Below are 18,223 nucleotides of genomic sequence, written 5' to 3' on the forward strand. Positions count from 1 at the left end.
GGAATGCCTGGGGATAACTGAAGGCAGAATTTTACTTGCAGTCTTCCATTTTTTTAATTCTTTGACAATATTGTCTCTGTGAGCTAATTTTATCCTCACTATGCCAAGAACTTACATTGGTGAAAATTTTATTAGGAAATCTGCAGTGTATTATCTCACAAAAGCATCCCAAGGAGGCTGAAAAATGCAATAAAGGATTCTCAAGTTTTTCAAATCCATTTCCTATTAACTCTGAATCCAAATAGGATTTTAGCCTGTGTACGTTTGAATTGTGTCAAAAGTTGGCAGAACTGGTTTGGGGTTTGTCTTTGGGCGGAGGGGGGGAATGTTTAAACACAGTGTTACAAATCAAATCTGGTTTAAATGAAAGTGTAAAATTTATTGCAGGTTTTAGCTACAGTAATTTACATCATAGCAGCCTTTTCAGCCTTTGAACCATTAAACAGTTGTCCACATAAATATATTATCACACATGTATCTGCTGAGGTAAAGGTCACAGAACAAGCATTGTGATGCAGAATGTTAAGAATATTATATGGATTTGGGACGTTCCTTGGAAAATGTTAGTTCCTGGAAATGTAACACTTCAGGGAAGATGATACATAATATCTCTCCCACACACTTCATAAAAGTCATGTCTCTTTTACCTTAAATCAATATAGTTATATCACAAAAGGTAAGAAGCCAGAATAAATTTAATTAGTTTGTTGCACCAGTAACTCCATATTTATACTCAGATGTAGTTGTAACATAAGTCCCTCTTTCTCTACAGCGCTATGATTTCGGTAACTATTACTTCTTTGACTGAAAGATTTTTGGTCCACATCCTCTCAACCATTTCTTCATTATCTTAACATAAAATGAAAGTCAGTATCTTTCCCAATGGCTCTGGAATGACATCTAAAATTCTGTTATGGTGTGAAGACCTTGGACACCCTGTTTTTCTGTTCTGGCAGCAACCCTTGGGACAGGGATCCCAAAAACACCACTTACGAAATAATTTCTTTCAATATTGATTGAATCCCTTGTATACCAAAGAGGAGATATGGAAGCTCATGGCATGGAAATTCATGAACGGCAAAAGAGATCCTTTAAGATCATAAGATATTCAGTGATGGGGTTTAAGGAGAACTATAAGTGGGAGGACCCTCTTTTCAGAAGTATAATTTTCAGTAGTGGCACAACTACCCTATAAATCTGAAAGAAGCCACTAGCAAACCCCTGCATGCACATACATCACATACACCAGAAACAGGCTGCTCAATCCCACGTATTTAAACCAGAGCTTGAAACAGATCTTCCGTTTTTAACATGTGCAGTCAGAATTCAAACTGCTCTGATATAAACTGGCCTAGGTCAAGCCAGGGTAACTTCAAACTAAGCTATTTATTACAATTAAGCAGTAAAAAATAATACCATATAAAGACTTAGACCTAGTTCCTTGTAACTGGCTGGCAACAGAGACATCTGGGATGCCTTGTCCTAGCTGTCACCGTCATCTGTTCAGGAGGGAATAGGGGGAAGAACTAGACAACATTCTTGGAAAAGCCAGATGTAGTTGGACCTCACAACTTTCATTGATCACCAAAATCAGTCTGGAGTTGGAAGATATCCTCAAAAATATCTTCTGAAAAAATCTTCAAAGGTCAGTGTTTAAACTGTGCGTCTAGAGTTTGCATGACAAAAAAAGAATATATGATTGTAGCCTGAGAAATATAAAGCAAGCCCATATCTGAACAAAATTGCACTGCTATGTGAAGCTATGTATGTCATAGAGTTATTTGGAAATCTATCTAGGTATTCATAACCTTTCTCATAATAATAATAATAATAATAGTAATGATAATAATAATAATAATGCAATACACACCAAATCTACAAACCATTGAAACAGACTGATGGAATTAGTGATGGCTACTCATTAGTGAGAAACATGTGAATCTGGAGTTTTCTCCAGGGTTCTGAGAGCCTGGACAAAATGCTGAGGGCTGGAACAAGGCATACATAGTTATTTCAGCCCTGATTGTGGAGTGCTTCAGGACACAGACCTGAAGTTCTCCTCCCACATCAGAGGGTTTTCACTCAGTCAACCATCTAGGTCATTTAAGGACATGTCAACACCATCCAGTGGAGTATAGCTGAGAAATATCCATACATGTTGATCCTGAACTAGCCCCAGCACTCTGCAGTGCTCTGTACGACCACACCAGCATCACAATGAACTTAAGCTAATGGCTCCCCTGGCAAATTATGGGACAAATATAATTTTCTCAGCAGTGCTGCTCTAACAGGTCTATACTGCTTTTGCAGACAAATCCAGCACATATGTCAAGCATTGCAATACCCTGTGTGGCCATTCCTGCCTGCTCAGATCTGGCTTAGAAGTTTCTGTAGTTTAGAAGTACCAGCTGAAAAAGGAACATGATGTTGCTCTGTTGCTTGGCAGATAGATTTAAGCAATTTGTAATCCCTGCTCTCCTGCTGCATCTACCTGCTAGGGACTGGTTGTTGTCTCCTCATAGGCTGGTGTAGAAATTCTGTGCATATCCCGTACTTAGGAATACAGACCAATAACAGGCACTGATTGCTGCCACATTTGTCGTAAAAGCCTAAAGTAGGGTATGATGAGTCCATAGGGCCTATATTAACCCTTTACAGGAAGAGAATGGAGCCATGTGAGGCATATGTAGGAAAAAAATTCCTCAGTTTCAGTTTTTCCTCCTTTCCAAACATTGTCACCCTCATGGAATGAAAAGGGCAGGAAAAACCTGCAATGCTCATTTACTGTGTCATTTACCTGCAATTGGTATTTATCAACACAGGTTTTGCAGCATGCAAACAGACACTTCTGCAGCACGCATTTGGAGAGTATACAGAAGGGGGAAGAAAGGTGCAAGATGAAGATGTAAAAGAAAGAAAAGTGGGAGGACTGAGGGAAGATAAGAAAGAAATGACAAAACCAGAAACTCTACAAAGTCACTCAGCCCAGGACACTGGCTTCAGGCAGGCCTGACCTCTGCAGACCCAAAAGGAGCAGGGTTGGCAAGCAGTCTGCAAGCTGACACCGAGAATTCCACTGCAGGTTAACCCCTTTTGAAAAGAGCTGTTCCTGGCAGAGGGCAGGCATGCTTTTTTTCTCCTATTTTTGTTACATGAGGACGTTGTGGCTGTTGTGAGCCAAGTTCTGAAAGGCACTTTCTCTCCTTGGGAGCATGTGCTGATCCATCCCTGTTACAGAGGTGTCCTCTCCCCTTTCTTATTGAGAGGAACAGCCAATTCCTGCTTTGCTTTGAAAGGTTAATTTTCTTCTGTAATCATAATTATGCTGGCAAAGGTTGATGTGACAGAGGAAAAATTAGTCTGGTATTTTCAGCCTACGGTTTGTACTCATTTGGCACATGAGAGCATCTCTTTATCTGTGAGCTTCCTTGCCTGCTGATTCTATAAAAGGACCCCCTTGTTTTTTGAATTAGCCTACAATCAGGCAAAAGGTTAACGATTCAATCAGGTTGTTTATCTGGAACTTCTAGCACATGGGAAGCATCCTTAAGAGGGTCCAATCCTGCAGCTTTTACCCAGGAAAAGCTCCCATAAGTTTCAAAGGGTGTTTTAGAAGAGCAAATAAAGCATGGGTTCTCAGAGTCAAAAAAGCAAGCACTCTAGAAATTCCCATCCCTGCGGTGAGACTAGGTTATGTTTGAGCATAATTATCCAGGATTTTGCTCAGGATCATTTCTAATAATGATCAATCAATAATGAGAACTGGGCTTTCCTCCATTTCATTATTTCCTTCTTTCCATGAGTATTATCACAGGCAAATTAGTGTGCAGGATTGTATAAGGAGGGTTTTTTCCACAAATGGAAAAGTGAAGAATTTTAACCATGGAGACTCACGCATCAAAAGATCACAGATTACTTAATTTCAGATACCAATAGGGCATTGTTCGACAGCTTTCTTCTTTCTACAGAAACAGTATCGTAGCTGAAAAATCTTACACACACAGAGTTACACCAAAATGTAATCTGTTCGTTTTCATTTCTGACCCAAAGTGCCTCTTTGCTTTGATCACACCAAAGTATATGTCACACTTTATCTAACTAGATGCATTGTAACACTGCTTGGCTGATTCGTCTCGACAGGATGAAATTCAGTGAAGCCTGAGTTAGGTCAAACTTTTTCACTGTCTGCAGCAAGAATTGAAAGCCAAGGTCAGTGTCTACATTGCGGTACACTTGTGGGCACCTAAGGATGACAACACAGTTACAGCAGTTGACATCAGCTGGCAACCTAGACATTAAAGTCCACGGTGGGGATTCAGCTTGCCCCGACTGTAGAGGTGGGTTTCAGATATAAATGTGGACACCTAATTTTAGATACCTATAGTAACCCGTGTCTTTATATGAGCAAGATGTCTGAACTCAGTGGAGATCTGAGGTTGTCCGCACAGAGAGGTCAAGCAGCATTTGAGATGCTCTGCAGATCTGCATGGCACTAGCAGATAAGTCACACATCCCAAAGGAAACGTGCACCGTTCTGGGGAAAGTACTGGTAAAAGACTGGTTACACCAGGGCAAGTGACTGGGAAAGGAGGTACACAAACACCTTGAAGAATCACACCATCTTTCTGGCTGGGAATCATGCTCCTGCTCCTGTCCCAGTGCAATTAGCTTAAAATGCTGGCACCGACCACAGTGGGAACAATATGGGCACCTGAAATCTCAGTAATTTTCATGGATCGTTCATTCTGAGCTTCACCTCCATGCTGCAAGGGATCAGGTAACTCCTGTGCTTGGAGGCAGTTGGACTTCCGTCAGCTTGTCCTTCATATCTCTGTTAACAGCGGAATGTGTTTCATTGTCAGCTCCAGTTCTTTGAAAACAAATGATTTAAACTGAAAAATCTTACCACAGGATCCTCTGCCTGTTGTTGTGTTTTTTATGCACAACTTCTTATCTGTTCTTGATTACACCAGAGGAGGGTTATGAATATTTATGGTTAGAATTTATAATTTAATGCTGTGCCTTTTCTGCTGATTAATTCAAGGACACTCCATTTCTTAAGATGCTTGGTTCACTTTTTGCTGGTCATCCAATCTGAATCTTGAATATTTATCCACAATCAAAAGTCAAAGACAAATTTCTGTCTTCACAAGCAGCTTCACTCAGTGCACTGCAGCATGTGTACATTTGCCCAAGTTCCTGAAAAAATGGATTTGAATTCATGCAACAAGCAGCCAAAGTAATGTAAGGTGTGTTTGTCTTCAATAACAATGCATAATTCAGCAGTCTCACTGCCACAGCTTCAGATGTTGACAAGGAAGATATTTGATTCTTTTTTTATATTTTTTTTAAATCTTTGAGAGCAGAAGAAATGAAGTGACAAAAATTCACCTACTTCTTCACTATGAGCCATGGTGACTTTCTCCTCTTTCCCTTCATTTCCGTCTTACAATGTGGCTGGCTTGATACAAATAATAACACATGAAAGAGCAGGAGGCTTGGATTCCTATAGCTCTGTGTAGCAATCACAAACCAATAAAACTGAGCCAAAAGAGGAAAAACATAACCATTCTTCCAAAAATACCATATGCCTCTAGCTTCAAAGGCCTAGAAAAGAGACCTGAGGATATTCAAATGTATGACACACTACAATGTCAAAGATTTGAGATTTAGTCACCCTTCTCCTTGTTCTTACAGACCCTTCTTTCCCTCTGTTTGAAAGACAGGTCACAGAAAAGCGCTGACTGCTGCACTTCTTCACAGGCAACCATTTTTCAGCAAAGATACAACTGTTATATTTCTAAGAAAAGAACACCTTACTTGAGAAAGCTCTATCTCAAATTTCTCCGAGAGTGTTGCGGCTATAATTTCCAATTGCTCAGCCTTCTGCACTGGAAAGGTGGTATCCGGCAAGTATACAGAACACTGGCAAGTTCCCCCATCATCCACAGAGCCGGTCACATTGGCAAAGAGCTGCAATAACAAGACGGTAAAGAAAAAAGCGTTAATATTCTTCTCTGGAATTAGTAGCTAAATGCCGGACAAGAATATGAGCTGTGACAATCATGAGATCAACAACTTCGTTACTAGACATCTTTCACCTTTTTCTTCCAAGGAACTCAAAGTATCTAGAAATTTTTATGACTCAGCCTTGCAAATCTTTCTGAAAACAGCTAAATATCGCTGTAAAGATTTTAGCATTGGAAAAACAGAGGCATATTATAGTTCTTAATTTCCCAATCTTATGGACAATGTTCCTAAGATAATGAAATAACTTTTCCAGCAGATGGAAAAGCACAAAACAGCAGGAAAATAATAACTTAGTAAGTCAGGACTTACAGTTATTGTTCTGTTAATATGGATTGAATTGATCAGATCTATATTGTTTCCATCCATAGAGATGAAAGCACCAAAATAGAACCAGTAACAGGGAAAGTTTTGGAAAGAAAAATGTTTCACTTGAAGTTTCTCAGCAGGCCTAGCAAAGACATATGCATTTAATTATACACCAGTGAAAGGTGACAAATTAAACATGCAGGCTTAGCCTAAGGTAGAGATACTTATTTTGCTACAAAACATCGCACGTAACACCCACACGTCACAGCCTGCTCATCCACGTTTGTGGAGAGCTTGCAAAGCTATTGCCCATGCCATTAGCATGAATTGCCTTCTCCTGGCTGTCTGCATGTTCAAAGCATGACCACTGGAGCCATGTGTATGGTGTATGGAAAGGTCAGGGCTGGCAATTCAGGATCGTGCTGTAATTTACAGCCAAAGCACATCATTTCCTATAAACACTGGGTTGAACACTTGAGTATGTTTGAAGCAGTTCTTTTTTGTTTGTACACAAAACATTTCCCAGTTCATAAACCTATCACAAATTTATTAATAAAGATATTTTATGTTACTTTAATATATTCCAGCACACACTTCAATGAGGCTGCATATTTTAAAACTACAGGTTTGCTCTTTAAATACACTTGCAGAAATCCCAGTTATTCCTGTGTTTTCTCTTTCTCTCTCCCTCTTAAAAATAAACAAGCAAACAACAAAACTATCGACTGAAAGCTGACATTTCAGCACTTCTTCCTTTGCTTTTTCACAGTGATTTTGACTAACTTCCTCACCACCAAACCAGCCCAGAACATGGAGTGATGGCCAGTAGCAAAGCTGTGTTGATCCATGAGCCCAAGAAGAGAACAGGAGAGTGCAGGAGCGATGCCAGTTCACACTTCTGGCAACCCCTTTACTGCAGCCATAACAAACAGCACGCATCTCATTTTGAAAGAGCATGAAAAGGCATTTTATCTGTGCTATTCAAGTACCATGGGCCTTAAAACTTCACTCAGAGCCAGACTGCTGAAGACATTCAACATGAAAGGAAGCAGAAAAGTAACTCATGGCATTCCAGAATGCACCAGCACATAACTTCCACTTATTTCCCTGCCAGGAAGGTTACCAAAGCACTTCTGAATATCCTGCTGAGAACATACTGCAAACTATTTCTAAGTTTCCAAGAACTTTTGAAGATAGGCTATCAGTACCTAAGCCACTATGAAAAATAGGTTCCTAAGTCACTTAGATGCTTCTGCATCTCTGAGTCCTCTGCATATGGGCATGACTGGGGTGGAAAGTTGCTCATCAATAACAAAAGAAACAGATGGGGAAAAAACGAAAAGAAGACATAAATGTGGCTTAGTAAGCACACGGGACTTTCTATCAGGCAGTTGTACACTGGCATGTGTAGAAGGCATTGCGTTCTATCCCTTCTGTGTACAACACAAATATATATGGGTGTATATATATTAAGAAATAGTATACTATACATAGTATAGCATAGTATGTACAATACATATATGTATGTTTCCATATATAGTGTAGTGCAAATGACACATTGTGTACTCTGCTATAAACTACAGTCCTGACTATATACAGCCATCAGTTTACCTAGAGGTACCATGCTTATTCCATGTGCTAAATAAACCGTTCATAAATGTATTCAGATGACCTCCCAAAAACTCCAACTTGTGCATTTAAACTCCCTAAAAATGTATTCAGATGACCTCCCAAAAAAACTCCAACTTGTGCATTTAAACTCCCTATGAAAAACAATCATTATATTTTAACATTTGTGTTATCAGAGAGCCTTGAATTGAAGTCAGGGCTTCGCTGCAGTAACTGCAACTTATATCCAAGCCAAGAGACCATTTCCCCAAAGGAGAAGACAGCCTGGGCAGACAGAACTGCTTTCATTCTTCCATTGAAAGAAATTACAAATATTACAAATATTGAGATCATGATGCTCACGAGACCAAGAAGCATTGTTTAGTTAAAAACCCCTTGGGTCAGTAAGTGCTTCAATCAAAATATAATACCAGTCAAATGATAACCATATAACAAAAATGCCTTCCCTCATCCTGTAGAAAAATGTACTGGATAGGCTGTTACTTTTGATGGAGTTGTATGGTTTTTAAAGTTTAATAATTTACACTGAATGTTTAAAAAAAGGGCAAATTGTCCAGGCCTACAACAAGGACTTGACAACAACATTTTACTCTGTAAAATTAAGCTGTTACATATACATATTTTAAGCTATAAAAAATGTACCTTTTCCACATCCCTTCAGTTTAAGAAAGGGAGTAGGAGTCAGCAGGTACTTGATTTTCTGAAAACCAGGAAATTTATTCAGCTGCCTAAATGTGGACTTAGGGTTACATCCTCAAAACAGCCTAGACATTTCAGTGCTTAATTTGCAGCTACACTGTAGCCCAGTAGCATTCACAACTCTGAATTAGCTACTTGCTCTTCCTAAGGCAAAGAATTGGATCCACAGAAGGGACAGAGGCCACCTCAGCTGGGCAAGGAAATGGATGAAGTTTGGCTCCTGCTGCTGAGACTCCTAACCCCATTTGACTTTCTAAACCCTCTACTGGAGCCAGAGACTTCAGTCTCAGAAGAGGTCCCTCCACACTTCCCTGGTGCCACACTAGCTAGCCTGGACAACAAAGACCTGTCATTGAGCTCTCTGCCACCTCTGACCTGATCTGGAGCTGTGCTTTGGACAAATCCTGTTCTTGATACTAGGTTGCAGGACCATTCAGTGTGCAAGTGTGTCCCATTGAACCTGCTCCAAAGCAAACATATTATTAAGCAGTCACTGACAGAGAGAGGGAAAGCAAGCAAATCCTGAAATCTTCAGACCATGGACTTGAGCACCGTACAGGAAGGCATGGAAATCAGATTCAAGTGCCTCTATCAGCAAACAGTTGAATAAAATTTGAGCTAAGTAGAACAGGAAGAATCAAGGTTTTCTCACCCCCAGCAACGACAAGTGGGCACTTCTCAGAAGACAATTTCAAGGCTCTGTTCTGATTTACATGGGAAGACAGAGTTGAAAAGAAGTCATCGTCTTCCTCCGGGGAGGCTGTAACCACCAAACTGTTTGGTACATTGCCACCAAACCCCCATGGCCCCAGCTGTTTCATATCTGGGGTCCAATTCAGTACTCACAAGGGCAATGACAGAGCTTTGGGTGTGACTTAAGGCATTGAATGACATGACAGCAGCACTGATGATTTTGGGAATTTGCTACTGCCTAAAATCCTGGATAAACGACACTTAAACACCTTTTCCTGGGCAGCCTAGCTGGTGAAAGTGTATCAAGGTTAAAACTCTGAATGACTGTGTAGCATTTAAACACAAGTTCCTAATTGTGATTTTTTTTCTGGACTTCACTGAAGAACAGCAATGGTCATACCTCTGGGGGAGTGTGCAGGTCGCTAGTTGTCTTGCTAGGTTGAGTCAGATACAGAAGTGTCGTATTGAGATGAGGGGTCTAAAAAGCAAATGAAAGCCTTTTTCAGTGTGAATTCCTGCATATGGCACTGTCACTTCCCCACCAGCTAGCCCCCACCCTGCAGCTCCAAAGCACTTTGACTTTTTTATGGGAGCCACCCCCAACAACTGTAAAATTAATTGGTTTTTCTGATCTGCTGCTGAGGTGACTAATGTTTCCCCGAGCACAGTGTCACTTCATAGACATCTCTTCTTGCAGAAAGGCTCTGTGTGACCAGTCCAAGGCAGGGGATGCTCAGCCTGCCTGGGAGGTGTGAGCTGGGGCTCTGACGGGCAGCCCTGGCAGATTGCATGGCAGTCTAAGATGACAGTACTGTGCCCCCCCTGCCCGAAATCTGGAAGCTACTGCCCTCTCGGCAGGGACGTCTGCTCCTCGCTGCTCCTCTCGGCATGCCAAGCTGTCAGGCTGCAAGCTGTGATGGCTGGGGCATGCATCCCTCTCTGCTACTAGCACCACGGAGGAGGCACCATCCCACCACGGAGAGGGAGCACCAGGGGAAGCCACCACACTGCCAAGAATACAACCGGGTCCACTTTGGAAGTCTTTTATGTAGTAAGACTATATACATCCCCTTTAACTTTCATCTGTGGCTGGCACTTGCCTTCCTGTCACAGCAAGGAGAGAGGCTGTCACCCTGGCACTGTACTGTGTGTCCCCAAAGGTCTACAGTGTCCCCACACAGTGCGCAGAGCACGGTGCATCGCCACGGTGCGGCACACTGTCACCTGTAGCGGGGTCTCACCAAAATGTGTGGCAAACTGGGAACTGCAGCAAGGCACCCTCAATGTCAAATGGTGTGACAGATGGAGCATCAAACGGGCTTCCCCTGCAACAGGACACCTACCTTCTGCGCTTCCCAAATCCCAGCCAAAGCCCCATTCCCAAGCCAGGGAATGGTGGGGAAATCCAAATGGCCAGCAAAGGGCAGGTCTATTTAAGGGCACAACATAAACAAGTTTTTGTGGGACAGTTTGTCAAATAAACCCATTTGAACAAGCATTTGTGTGCTCGTATGATTACACCGAGCCTGGGGCGGGGGGGACAGCTAGTGGCAGTTAACAGTGGTAGGTCAGAGAGCATTACAAATTGTGTAAATTACACAGACTGGGGACTAGCTTAAAGCTAAGCAGACTGAGGAGAAATGTCTCCCATATTAAGCTTTCTACCCTCAGCTTATCAACGTATATTTACACCTCCATCTTAACTTTTGCAACTTTCTATTTCTTGAGCGGATAAATGCACCTTGCCAGGAGCTGCTGACTTCACTGCCTGCACCCACAGTGCTCCCAAACGTCAAAAACTATAACTAGAGGCACACAGGATTTTTCTGGTTGGTGACTAAACCAGACAAATCAGAAAGAGTCATTGGGAACTAAAATGGGTTTTTTTCCAAATTTTAACTAAAAAAATACTGAAAGGCAGACACTTTGGGTCAAACAAAACCAAAATGTTTTGTTTCATTTGAAAGAGCTTTTAAGCTATTCACAAACTTTTTCTTCTGATAATTTAACCCCTGTTCTAAATTTTTAAAAAATGAAGAAGTGCAAAATCAAAACAAATCTTTCACAAATATAATTTTTTAATTTTTAAAGTTTTTTCAAAGTTTTCTCTCCTCCCCTCCTCCCTGGATTTGTTAGGTTTGGTTTTGTTGGGGGGGAGGGTTGATTGATAGTTTGATTTTAATTTCTCTCTTGCACAGTTTAATAGGGAAGAGGGAGAGCACTCCACAACAACCACCCAGCATGGCTTTCATGTGCCTGGTCACAGAGTATAACAGCAATCCTGCAACTGGGAAAGCCCCCACCTCTCATTCCTTCCACATCAAAGATGTGGATCCTTTGCTGCTATAAGCCCTTGCTAATTAATTAGAAGCTACACAGAGCATTTAATATCCACTCAGATTCTCCCTGGGAGTTACACTCATCTAACCAAAGGCAGAATTTGGCTCTGATTTTAAACCTGTGTCTCACTTTTACATTTATTACCCAGTCCCTATACACTAATTTGGGGGACGATGGAGGAATATTTTAAAATTTCTCCTTGCAGAGATCTCAACATTTACCTAATAATTTTCCAGTAACCTTAAAAGATTTTTCAGCAATCTAAATTACCTGAGAAGACAAGAAGGCCCCAAAGCTCAGGTTGTGATACCCCATCTTACCCCTTCTGTTGTTGCCATTGTTCCAGCCAGAGCAATCATGCTTTGCATGAGGAGCAGCACAGCCACATCTGTGTGCTTCATCTTCTCAACCAGCAGACGTGACCGCAAAGGGACAAAGGAGATCTTTTATAGTAAAGTCTGGGGATTTCCCCAACCAAACCTTAAGGAACTCGCATGATATTTTTTTAAGTTTTTGGAGAAGTGATGTCATCATGTCATATAATAATAGGTGCCAAATACTAACGTGCAAAGAACATACAAGTTACCATCAGAAATTAAATACATCCAATTTCCTAACAGGAAAGCTTTCCCACATGGTGCAGTATCTAATCTTAATCTTGGTTATGCAGGACATTGGGTTCTTATTTGCTAGGACAGGTGGGTAAACATTTCCTCTTACTGTGACTCAATCAATCATAAAAATCCTTATAGAGTCCTAAGTTATGCAGACCATACAGGTCTGGGTGGTATTTATTACTTCTTATAGGTACAGAGAAGAGCAGGTCAGGTTAGACTTTTCACACACCAGAAACATCCCCCCCTTATTTCAAAGGCCAACAGACCTTTGACAATAAGTAAAACGCACAGAGGTCTCTACAGCTTTTCAGTTCCCTCAACTCCCACAGAGCACATGTGGGGGACAGACTAACTCCCCCCATTTCCCTCCCAGTAAGCTTATGTCTTGTACATTAACACTATGTACCCATTAATGCTTACTCATGCATTAACACTGTGTACCGATCAATGCTTACTTACTTGCTCTTTTCACTGAGCTGCATGCCACCTGACCACAATGATTCACTGTCCTGTCTCTAGGGCACAGATCCAGAGAGAGATTAAAAAAGCCACAGGCAATGCCTAGTGTGGCCCCCACACTCCCCAGCTGTACCACTTTACCCTATGACAGGGCTTTACCTGCAGTTCCCAAGGCATCCAGACCACCACAGGTACTCCTCACTTCCAACAAGCTACCACCTTGGTAGAGTCAGATGCATACCTCCACCTGGAGCAAGAGAAATTGAAATTTCTCTCCAAACTTCTGTGGATCTAAGCTTGGTGTTTGGGAGAAAAGTTCCAGGACTAAGGGGATGGCCATGTCTGTGCACTTGTAAAAGAAGTCAAAAAGTTCCTAGATGAGATCTCTTGTCCCTTCCTGCACCTGTATCACCAGAAAGTTCCAGGACTAAGGGGATGGTCATGTCTGTGCACTTGTAAAAGAAGTTAAAAAGTTCCTAGATGAAAACATGTCATCTCTTGTCCCTTCCTGCACCTGTATCACCAATGCAGTATTTGCCATTTCCTTCTTCATTTTGTCAGATTCAGTTCTTCTACCAGCTCAGCAGCAAATGGCTGCAGTTGTGTATAAGTGGAGAAAGTGGTTAGAAGACCCTTAGTCCCTTCCAACATTGAAGGGCAGTGGTAAGGGCAGGAGCAGCAGTACTTCTGAGCAGCAGTACTGCTTCACATGAAATCAAGAAGGCAAACAACATCCTGGCCTGTATCAGAAATAGTGTGGCCAGCAGGAGTAGGGAAATGATCGTACCCCTGTACTCAACACTGGTGAGGCCGCACCTCAAATACTGTCTTCAGTTTTAGGCCCCTCACTACAAGAAAGACATTGAGGTGCTGGAGCGTGTCCAGAGAAGGGCAGTGAAGCTGGTGAAGGGTGTAGAGCACAAGTCTAATGAGGAGTGGCTGAGGGAGCTGGGATTGTTTAGCCTGGAGGAAAGGAGGCTCAGGGGAGACCTTATTGCACTCTACAACTACCTGCAAAGAGGATGTGGCAAGGTGGGTGTTAGTCTCTTCTCCCAAGTAACAAGCGATAGGACAAGAGGAAACAGCCTCAAGTTGTGCCAGGGGAGGTTTAAATTGGATCTTAGGAAAAATTTCTTCACCCAGAGGGTCATCAAGCATTGGAACAGGCTGTCCAGGGAAGTGGTTGAGTCACCATCCCCAGAAGCATTTAAAAGACGTGTAGCTGTGGTGTTTAGGGCCATGGTTTAGTGGTGGACTTGGCAGTGCTGGGTTAATGGTTGGACTTGATGATCTTAAAGGTCTTTTCCAACCTAAATCATTTTGTGATTTTATGATTCTATGAAGCCCATCTCCCAGCTGAGGAACTCATAAGGTTTTCTTGTGTTACCATAGCACTGTCAACTCCAGGTGGCAAATGGGAAAACTGAGGCTTAGGGCAGATCCATACTAGAAAACTCTTCAGAGCAGTCAAGTCCATTGGGGTGACATGTTTTACCACAGCTTCGCATAAGCATAAGCCTCCCACCAGATTCACAAGGCTGGCAGCAGCATCTTTTTTGACGAGTAGCTCATTTTGTAGGGAATGGATATAATATGTTCTTGCAAAAGCACTTTTTTCACAGCAGAAGCTACATCTCCACTAGAGGATTTCATGGCTAATAATTCAATGCAAGTTAGCCAAGACCTGGAAGGCATGTGATAACGTCTAAGCAAAAAGAACCAGAGCCATAGTAGTAGAGTAAGAAAACAATCCAGGCCTTTTTCTCCCAGGTTATAGTGGTCTGCTTTCCTCAGGTAAATCACAGTGCTTTCAAGGGAATGGAGAGACTGAAGCTATAATTACAGCATCTTTGTAAGGGTTCAAGCCCTGGGCCCCAGTCCAAGAGGAGCAGACTGGCCCACATCAGAGTAGCTATAGACCATGAACTATCCTCTAAACCATAAGAAAAACATTTTGGCCACTCCAGAGCAGAGTTCAGGTGCAAACCAGCACATATATGTCGCAGATAACCAGTAAGACTACGCTGCCCTCCAAGTTAACTCCCTGTTTACTCTTAGGTTGTGATATCCTGATATTGCATAACTGTCACTTCCTTCCCAACCTCTTTTTTGGGGTGAACCAACTGATCTCCTCTGAAAAAACCAAGGGAAGTCCTGGAAAAAAGTTCATTCCCAAAAGGTGGCATTGATGAGTGTTTGTTCCTTATGAACCCTGCCTGGTCCTAACCAGTCCTCCAACAATATCCCACCAGGTCTCATACTGACCAGTTCCTACCACAAGCCCTCCTAACATCCTTTGTTATGCAAATACCCCTTTGGTGGGCTGCAGCACACATCTCAAGTTATTTCTCATGCTCCAAACAAAAATTTAAAAAAAAAAACAAACAAAAAACCCAACACAGAAAAGCAATGACAACATCTGAGAGCCAAAGGGCCCAGAAGAGACCCAAAAGGACAAGCGCTTCGACATGTGGATACAAGGGAAACCACCATCTGTAAAGGAGACAGATCTGAGCAGGGTGCAAACAGGCCACTTTTCCTGTGGATGAGGCATCATTCCCAGGGGCAGATGCATTTAGCAGAATAGATGCAGCCTCAAGGGAAAACCTAGCACAGAGAAACAGAGAAACCATCTGACAGTACAGATGCATCTATATGCATATAGATGAGCCGCATGCTCCACGGCCCCTCCACGCAGCAATGCCTTGGCAGGCTGCAAACCACCTGAAGGCAGCTGACTATGGCACGGAGAAGCCCACTGGCCTTGCTAGGGCACCTGGAGTCCTGCTGGCTACAGAGAGGGCAACCTCGCAGCACACGTGGCCACCCTCGCGGGCTCCAGTGCGTAGCAAACGAGTGCAGTTTTGAAGGCAGCTTTGCGCGGTCAGCATAGACAGCCTGTGAGTTTGGAGCCTGGATCTCTAATCAGGAGAAAAAACCTGTTTTCTGAGCATAACAGTAAGTCTCTGTTCCATCCAGAGGCTAGTATTGCAAATAACCCACAAAGCACAATAGTTTCTCACTAGTTTTTCTTTTATGCTTAAAAGCCATTTCCGAGATAGGAAGCAAATATTAGCTAACTAATGCTAGTTAATCAGTTGCTTTGTCAATTTCCCCTGTATTTCTGTTTGCACATGATCTCACAGAGACAATGGGGACCTACATTTTTATTCATAGTCAAAGCATAATTATTACTAAATTAAAATATCTTCTTTGGATCTATATAGAGCCCTTCATCTGAAAAATCAGTCAGACTCATTGTCTGCATTTTGGAGGACAGAAACTTTACTTATATCTCATATAGGAAGGTTACACTTATTTAGGAATTTCCACTTAGGAAAAAAGCAAAATATAAGGATTTTCTCTTTGGAGAGCTGCACCCACCAGGACTTCCTTGTTGTGCAACAGACCTAGTGGGCAATCCAGGGCAAAGTCCCTGGGGCACAGACTCAGATTTCAGTGGGAGTTATACATCAAAATGTCTTTGCAAAAAAAAAAAAACCCTTTGTCTCTTAGTGGCCTGTTCAGCAGAGCCCTTCTCAAACCCAGCCTAACTTAAACATTGTGTCTATTACAGCAAAGATTATTCTGACTGTTATTCAACAGAGAGATGGGTGATGCAGATAGTCTGCTCTCTAAAGCCTCTGGCTTGGTTCAAAGTCACTGGAGTCAAATATTACTCGATCAAGGTATGAACATAATCCTCTGCATCTCAGTTTCCCACCTACATATGGCAAGGATAGTATTTCCCTGCCTCAAAGTCATGTTTTGAGATTAGATGCATTAACAAGAATAAGAGGCACTCAGCTATTACAGGAACAAGGACCACATTAAACATGCAAAAATAAAGGCAAAAGAAAGGATATAACTTGTCTCAGCTTAGTAGGCCAATGACAGGATGAAGAATTGAATGTAGGTTATGTATCTTGCTTCCATCTATCAAATAATCATCAACTAATATATTTATTCTAGCTGAAGTGGCAATTTCAAATTCTCTCTGAACTGTTCAGGACATTCCCAGGACAGTCATATGACTTACACTTTCTTAGTGTGAAAACAAAGAATTAAAAGATGATTCAAAATGGGCTGTAGTATCTAATCATGCCAACTTGTCAGAACAGCTCAGACAGAACGTACTGCGCTGCACGTTACATTTTGCAAGTCTAATGTAAAAGCATTTCTACTCCTTGCCTGCAGCCGCGATAAGACTCCGAGCCTCATGGAATCAGCATTCCAGTGCGTGTTGTCCAGTACCCTGTATACTGTGGATTTAGCAAAGCTTGCCTAAAGCTTGTTAAATCCCCTCTCCCACCAAACGATGTATTTCTGAAGTAAAGCCAAAAAGATGGAGAAAATATTAATTCAAATTCATCCTGTGATACAACAACATAACTAATATTCTTTTTTTTTCCAAAGGTGGTTGCAAAATGGTTCTTTCTGAAAGTAACCAGTCTGGGCTTCTTCAGTTATAGGATCATCCTGTAGTGAAACAAGGAAGTTAGCGTACACAGCTCTCTGGTAAGATGCTGTGTAACAACCGACATCATGAAACCCTGCTATTTCACAACATCAGTGTCCAACATAAGCCTTTTCTACTCTGCTAATCTCTTTACAAATTACTTGCACTTTTTCCCCCTCCAAGTGATTCATATTCTTATGCAACATATTTTGGGGTCTTCTATCAGAAAGCTCATCTTTTTGGAAGACTATGTAAATACTTTCATTTAATCCCTTTATCAGTAGAATGGCAGGTTAGTGTTTTAAAAACCATCCCTCTGGGACATGTCCAAAATAAGAAGGCATATGAGAAATATTAATACCCAGTTTTAAAAATGGTCTTAGTAAGGGTGAGCCTCAGTTTTCTGATACTGTAGGAAAGGGGCACCTTCCTGCAGCAGAATGAGAAACTGAGTACTATTTGCAGAGAGGATGAAATTTCCTTTACACCTTTAATAATGCCACTGGCACAAACTGAGCTGATTGAGCTGCCAAAGCTGAAAGAAAAAAAATTATCTGTAATGTCAAAAAAGAAAGACCTTCACTAAGAAAGACATAAGAGGAAGAACACAGCAGGTGAGGTACATGCCAGAGAGAAGAATGAGAAATTATTAGCCACAGGCTCTGTGGCTTGGCAGAAGAGCTTGTTACCTTGAAATAAAGCAACCTAGAGACTCTTGGATAAATTAATTGTGTCTATCCATAATCTGCCCGTGAGCTCAAAGCCAAAAGAAATCAGGAACATACAGTCCTGGTCTGTAAGAATGTAAGAGAACAGGCAGAACAGGCAAAAAGGAGAGCGCATAGATGAAAACTGGCACGCTTTGTTAGAGAACATCAGAATGCATGAAAAGCAAAACCTAAAGGAGGCGTAAGTGTATATATGAAATATATATGTGCATAATATATGTAATATATAAACATATAAAAATTTAAATATATTTTATATAATA

The 18,223-nt window shown here is 41.7% G+C and overlaps 1 protein-coding gene across 1 annotated transcript in view; it reads right to left on the bottom strand.

Annotated features, from left to right (window-relative positions):
- The window catches only part of LOC104616442 (olfactomedin-4-like), a 22,428-nt gene extending 10,330 nt beyond the window's left edge, over nucleotides 1-12,098 (bottom strand). Inside the window, exons 1-3 of the mRNA XM_010281454.1 lie at nucleotides 12,018-12,098; nucleotides 9,758-9,835; nucleotides 5,821-5,973 (exon numbers count right to left, since the gene is read on the bottom strand). Coding sequence (XP_010279756.1) covers nucleotides 5,821-5,973; nucleotides 9,758-9,835; nucleotides 12,018-12,098 — 312 coding nt within the window. The remainder of the gene's footprint in view (nucleotides 1-5,820; nucleotides 5,974-9,757; nucleotides 9,836-12,017) is intronic.
- Between the last annotated feature and the right edge of the window lie 6,125 nt (nucleotides 12,099-18,223).

Source organism: Phaethon lepturus, unplaced genomic scaffold (genome assembly GCF_000687285.1).
Source record: "Phaethon lepturus isolate BGI_N335 unplaced genomic scaffold, ASM68728v1 scaffold9522, whole genome shotgun sequence".
NCBI classification, from domain to species: domain Eukaryota; kingdom Metazoa; phylum Chordata; class Aves; order Phaethontiformes; family Phaethontidae; genus Phaethon; species Phaethon lepturus.